Here is a 6839-nt window from a genome sequence, read left to right as displayed (position 1 = left end):
ATATTTGCGCCATCTTGCATTGGCTCATGCTGCCCTCCCGGAGCTCATTTTTAATCCTAGAATCTAAAGTCCGGGTTGATAGGTGGTCTTCTGGACAGCATATGGGTAGTTTTTAAGCCACTCGGCGGCGGCTGAAAAATCCCAGCTTGGTGGCACCGGGCGGGGATTGAGCTCGCGTCCTCCTGAACGCGGCGCCGTCATTATGTCGACTCAGCCACGGCTCTCTTGCTCTCTTGGACAGAGTCGAGTCTAAAGCTATTCGTCTCATCAACTCCCCTCCTCTTACGGACAGTCTTTGACTCCTAAGTTCCGCAGCAATTTTGCATAATCGAGTTAATTAAGAGAATAGATTACAAAACAGCTTGGGTGCCGTTGTTTCACTCACGAGGAATTGCTTTGTGGCTAATTCACGCCGAGTTGGTAAAGAGCAAAGGACCTTGACAAGAAAAGTCTTGTCCGCTGTGCGTTTAGTGGTCAGTCAACATGTTCAAAGAAATATGGACTTGTTGGGTCAACCCCCAAAGACATTAGTGTTCCCTCAGACACAGCCTCCTAGTCTCCGGAAACTCTCTTAATGTACACCTGAAAAGTATTAGAGGTAGATGGAGAGAGATAGAGAAAAGAAGAACATAAGGAGTCTGCAAGGCCGGTGGGCTTATTCAAGGCAGCTCCTGTAAACTTAACCACACCTAAGCTCATCGTCCATGAACATAAATCCCTCCTTTACTTGGAGGTGTGTTGGCCACACCCTTCCCTGTGAGCCTAGGTGCTGGCTTGGTGTTTAGTGTGCCATGTAACTGTTATCCTCACACGCTTGTCTCGCCTCCACCGCCTTGTTCCCGACGAGCTGCTTAGTGGAACCTTTGTGTGCTGACCACCCCCTGCTGAGGGCCTTGTGTGCTGACCTCCCGCCACTGGGAGCCGGTCTTGAAGGCGAGCGTGTGGCGGGCGTGGTCCAGCACGGCGCCGTACTTGCACAGGAGGGAGACGCCCATGACAAAGTCATGGTCGTTGGAGGCCACCTCCTCCAGCGGCGCGGCGTTCACGCGGCAGCCGTCGCCCAAGTCCAGCACGACGCGCTTGGGCGGCCTGCGGCCTTTCCTGCTCGCGAGGAGCAGCTTGCGGCGTCTTTCAGACACGTGGAAGCCTTGGGCGCCGGTGTCCAGCAGCACCGTCATGGGCCTGGCCCACGCCGCGCCGCCCTCCCGCCCCACCCAGAGGACGTCAGGCTCCACGGAGCGCTCCGTTTTCCTCGGCCTCCGCCGCAGTTGCTGTGGGCGGCAGACGAAGAGGTCGCTGCCGTCAGGCGGAAACACCTGCACCATGCGGCCGCGCTGCAAGTGGTGGGCGTCCAGCACGACCTCGCCTGTGTCGTACATGTCCTCCAGCCACGCCGGGAACACATTGGCGGGGACGACCATCTCCACGCCGCCCCCCAGACTGATGGGGACGGCCTTCAGCTCTATGACGTCCAGCACCCGCGAGCCGATCCAGAGGTCGATGTCCTGCTTTTCGGTGGGCTCCGTGCCGGTGATCAGCCCCAGCCTCTTGGCCATGGTGTGGAAGAGGAAGGTGATCTGGGCCCCGGAGTCCAGCTGGACGAGGCACGCGTGACCGTTCACCGAACCCAGCACACGGTTGTGGTCATCCACGTGAAGACACGGGTGGCTGCCGAGCCGCCTCTTCCTGGCGGGCACCGACGGCGGCTCCAGCACCAGCCGCAGCGTCTCGCCCTTGTCGGGACTGCGAGGCCGCTTGTTCGAAACACGATGCACTGGCGGGGGAGCCATCAAAGTGTTTGGTGTGTACGGCAAGGAGCCTAGAGTCCTTGTGTACATAGTATGTGCCTCGCTCCAGGAGGTAGGCTGCGAAAAGACGCTGGTTTTGGGGAACTTGGAGCTAGGAATGCACGCAGCTGAGTCTAGATCAGGTGGACGCAGAAACAAGAACACACACACACACACACACACACACACACACACACACACACACACACACACACACACACACACACACACACACACACACACACACACACACACACACACACACACACACACACACACACACACACACACACTTGCTTGCTTATTTGTGGCAGTCCATCGATGTCGATGACGCCACTGCTCTGCAGATGATGATGATGATGAATGATCATGAAGACGATGATCAAGGGTCGTGCTGTCGGTGCCACCGGAGATGGCTGTTGATTCCTATGCGGGAGCCACACACTTCACCACACCTGTGGCAGGGATATTGTCCCACAGGTGCGGCTCCTAGGTTGCGTTGGCGTCGTTGGATACGTTGCTCTGCTCTTTTTCTTGAGTTCTCTTGTTTGATTCTGGTGGTTCCATTTACACATGCAGCCCTCCAGGCTTGCCTGTCCGTCGCCAGTGTCTCTAGGTCTTTGGGTTGGATGTTGCACCTCTTTAGAAGGGTTTTGCATTGATTTTCATAACGCTTCTTTGGACCTCCTGTAGTTCTACCTCCTTCCCTTAGTTGGCCATATAGCATTGGCATGGTAGTCGATGCTGAGGCATTCTGATGGCGTGACCCAGCCAGCGCAGGTGTCGCTGTGCCGGGAGGGTTTCTATACTGCAGGTCTGAGTCCGATGGTAGAGCTCGTCGTGGGTTACTTTATCTTTCCATGTCACCTTCACAATCCTTTGGATGCATCGGATGTGGAACTTCTCCAGGATGTTAATCTGACGTCTGTATAAGGTCCATCCCTCAGATCCGTAAAGCAGTGTGGATATGCATACAGCCTTGTACACAACAGCCTTGGTGTCTACTCGGAGGTTGTTATTTGAGAAGACCCTTTCTCTCAGGCGGCCAAAAGCAGTGGCGGCAAGGTTTACTCTCCTCTGAATTTCTAGATCATGAGAGCAGTCAGAGGAGACAACACTGCCTAAGCATGTAAAATTCTCTATTATTTTTATGGGATCTCCATTGATGTGAAACTGGAGAGGCACTTCTGGGGGTTTATACACTGTGCTAAGATTTATGTTTTCTTTGCATTGATTTTTAAACCCATTGCCGAGTAGGTAGATGAGACGCGAGTCACACACACACACACACACACACACACACACACACACACACACACACACACACAGGGGCTACACGTGAAAGAAGATAAACCCAACTTATCTTCCCCGGCCGGGTGGAGATAATTTGGGTTTATCTTCTTTCACGTGTAGACCCTGTTCACCTAGCAGTGAGTAGGTACGCGGTGTGTTGTGTGTGAGTGGTCTCAGTCCTACCCAAAGATCGGTACTACGAGCTCTGTGCTCTTCCGTAGGGGAACGGCTGGCTGTCTCGAGAGAGACCCGCAGCAGACCAAGAGGTGAATTACACACACACACACACACACACACACACACACACACACACACACGAGTGTGTATTGAGGATTACAGACAGATTTAGGAAGAGATGGAAAGAAAAAGGGAATTGGTAAGGAAAGAAAGAAGAAAATATAAGAAGGGAAAGGAAGGGGGGAGGGACAGGGAGTGGAAAGATGAGATATAAGAACGTAAGGAGTCTGCAAGAGGCCGGTTGGCCTGAAAAGCTTATGCTTATGTAATGGCGAGCCTCGAACAATACATACAACAACATATGTAACTGTACCTAATAGGCTATTAATAAATATTTCAAATGTTTCAAGGCAGCTCCTGTACACTCAACCCCACCTTACCTCACCATCCATGGCTTTATCTAACCTCTTCTTGAATGTATCTATGGTATTGGCACCAACAACATGGTTCCCAAGCCTGTTCCATTCGTCCACCACTCTACTGGTGAACCAATTCTTGCCTATGTCTCTGTTGAATCTGAATTTGTCTAACATAAAACCTTTGCTTCGCGTCCTACCTGGCTCTTTTACTATCAAAATCTTATTGACATCCCCTTTATTAAAGCCCTTCATCCATTTATAGACTTCGATCAAGTCTCCTCGCAACCTTCGCCTTTTTAGAGAGTGTAGATTTAAGTGCTTCAGCGAAGACAAGAGAGAGAAAGTCATGGATAAATTTAGGAAGAGATGGAAGGAAAAAGGGGAATAAGGAAGGAGAGAAAGAAGGGAATGTAGTGTGAGAAAGGAGATTCGGGTAAGCGTCACGTCATGCTAGCGCAGTGCGTAGGCTTGATACGTATTACCTCGTACTTACGTTATGGCGTCGTTATGTTGACCGTGCAAGCTTTACGTACATCGGCCCCTGACACGTATCCAGTTGATCGCGGCAACAAACCCGCGTATGGCCACGTATGGGCCAAAAATCACATACGTGAGCATACGTGGGCTTGATACGTGGATGTGTGACCGGGGCTGTAATGTACACCTGAAAAGTATTAGAGGTAGATGGAGAGAGATAGAGAAAAGAAGAACATAAGGTGTCTGCAAGGCCGGTGGGCTTATTCAAGGCAGCTCCTGTAAACTTAACCACACCTAAGCTCACCGTCCATGAACATAAATCTCTCCTTTACTTGGAGGTGTGTTGGCCACACCCTTCCCTGTGAGCCTAGGTGCTGGCTTGGTGTTTAGTGTGCCATGTAACTGTTATCCTCACACGCTTTTCTCGCCTCCACCGCCTTGTTCCCGACGAGCTGCTTAGTGGAACCTTTGTGTGCTGACCACCCCCTGCTGAGGGCCTTGTGTGCTGACCTCCCGCCACTGGGAGCCGGTCTTGAAGGCGAGCGTGTGGCGGGCGTGGTCCAGCACGGCGCCGTACTTGCACAGGAGGGAGACGCCCATGACAAAGTCATGGTCGTTGGAGGCCACCTCCTCCAGCGGCGCGGCGTTCACGCGGCAGCCGTCGCCCAAGTCCAGCACGACGCGCTTGGGCGGCCTGCGGCCTTTCCTGCTCGCGAGGAGCAGCTTGCGGCGTCTTTCAGACACGTGGAAGCCTTGGGCGCCGGTGTCCAGCAGCACCGTCATGGGCCTGGGCCACGCCGCGCCGCCCTCCCGCCGCACCCAGAGGACGTCAGGCTCCACGGAACGCTCCGTTTTCCTCGGCCTCCGCCGCAGCTGCTGCGGATGGCAGACGAAGAGGTCGCTGCCGTCAGGCCGAAACACCTGCACCATGCTGCCGCGCCGCAAGTGGTGGGCGTCCAGCACGACCTCGTCTGCGTCGTACATGTCCTCCAGCCACGCCGGGAACACAGTGGCGGGGACGACCATCTCCACGCCGCCCCCCAGACTGATGGGGACGGCCTTCAGCTCTATGACGTCCAGCACCCGCGAGCCGATCCAGAGGTCGATGTCCTGCTTTTCGGTGGGCTCCGTGCCGGTGATCAGCCCCAGCCTCTTGGCCATGGTGTGGAAGAGGAAGGTGATCTGGGCCCCGGAGTCCAGCTGGACGAGGCACGCGTGACCGTTCACCGAACCCAGCACACGGTTGTGGTCATCCACGTGAAGACACGGGTGGCTGCCGAGCCGCCTCTTCCTGGCGGGCACCGACGGCGGCTCCAGCACCAGCCGCAGCGTCTCGCCCTTGTCGGGGCTGCGCGTGAAAAAAAACTTAAGTTCCCCCGTAAAAAATATCCATAAATTTCCCCAGTAAAAAGACCGAAAACTCCATAAAGTACCCCGTAAAAGACAGAAAACTCCATAAAGTACTCCCGTAAAAGACAGAAAAATCATTAAAGTACTCCTGTAAAAAGACAGAAAATCCATAAAGTGCTCCTGTAAAAGACAGAAAAATCCATAGTGCTCCGTAAAAAAGACAGAAAAATCCATAAAGTACTCCCCGTAAAAAGACAGAAAAATCCATAAAGTACTCCCGTAAAAAAGACAGAAAATCCATAAAGTACTCCGTAAAAGACAGAAAAATCATTAAAGTACTCCTGCAAAAGACAGAAAATCCATAAGTTCCCCCAAAAAGACAGAAAATCCATAAAGTACTCCTGTAAAAAGACAGAAAACTCCATAAAGTACTCCCGTAAAAAGACAGAAAAATCCATAAAGTACTCCTGTAAGAAAGAGTGAAAAAGTCGCATCAATAACCTCCAAGAAAATCACTATCAATAAGTATAAGTAAAAGGTACAGAAAACACATCCCCAAAGTCCCCCTTAGAAACAAAAGAACAGGCGCCTCAGTAGCCTCGAGGGATCGTGCAGATCACCAGCGGCGTAAGCTTCTCTCAGCCTCGTCAACCCACCAGACGCTTGCCTTCAGAGGATACACGCTGCTCTGTTTTATGGCCTTTACTTCAGCTCCAATATGCTGACGACAAGCTTTATTTTTTTACTTCTTTCTTTTACCATTAGAACTCTCTTGAACGGGAAAATCGCCCAAGAAAACTTGAGTTATCTTCTGTGGCCTTGGGAAATAATCGTATTGGCAGCCCGATACTTTTAAGAATATGAACCTTAAACATCTCGGGGCTCACACACACACACACACACACACACACACACACACACACACACACACACACACGCTCGCACGCACGCACGCACGCACACACACACACACACACACACACACACACACACACACACACACACACAGAGATGACGAGGCTTTCGTAGATTTTTGGCGCAATAGGCAACAACGTAAAAACACACACACACACACACACACACACACACACGCACAGACAGATGACGAGGCTTTCGTAGAGGCTAATTGGTGTTTCGAAGTGTTTCTTTGAGCCTAGTGATAGTAAGCAATAGTAACATCGTACCGGCTTAGTAATACCAATGGAAACACTAATACTACCTATATATACACATTAGAGAAACTGCAATAACACAGTGACGCCCCAGCCCCGCACTGTGGACATCGGCGGCGTAGTTGGTGTTGCCCTGCAGAAGGCTCGGGTTCGATCCCGCCATA

The 6839-nt window shown here is 52.1% G+C and overlaps 1 protein-coding gene across 1 annotated transcript; it reads right to left on the bottom strand.

The window, feature by feature from the left end:
* Positions 1-431: 431 nt before the first annotated feature.
* Positions 432-5517, bottom strand: LOC126990726 (uncharacterized). Its single transcript, XM_050849398.1, has 2 exons — positions 4448-5517; positions 432-689 (listed from the first exon to the last, which is right to left on the bottom strand). The coding sequence occupies exon 1, from the start codon at positions 5312-5314 to the stop codon at positions 4610-4612; it is 705 nt and encodes a 234-aa protein (XP_050705355.1). The 5' UTR covers positions 5315-5517; the 3' UTR covers positions 432-689; positions 4448-4609.
* Between the last annotated feature and the right edge of the window lie 1322 nt (positions 5518-6839).

This window comes from Eriocheir sinensis, unplaced genomic scaffold (genome assembly GCF_024679095.1).
Source record: "Eriocheir sinensis breed Jianghai 21 unplaced genomic scaffold, ASM2467909v1 Scaffold194, whole genome shotgun sequence".
NCBI lineage: Eukaryota > Metazoa > Arthropoda > Malacostraca > Decapoda > Varunidae > Eriocheir > Eriocheir sinensis.
The sequence above is the reverse complement of the archived record's forward strand: the minus strand, read 5'-3'. Positions and strand labels throughout refer to the sequence as shown.

Coding starts and splice junctions, on each gene's coding strand:
- LOC126990726 (XM_050849398.1), bottom strand. CDS start 5,314: ATGGCCAAGAGGCTGGGGCTGATCACCGGCACGGAGCCCACCGAAAAG.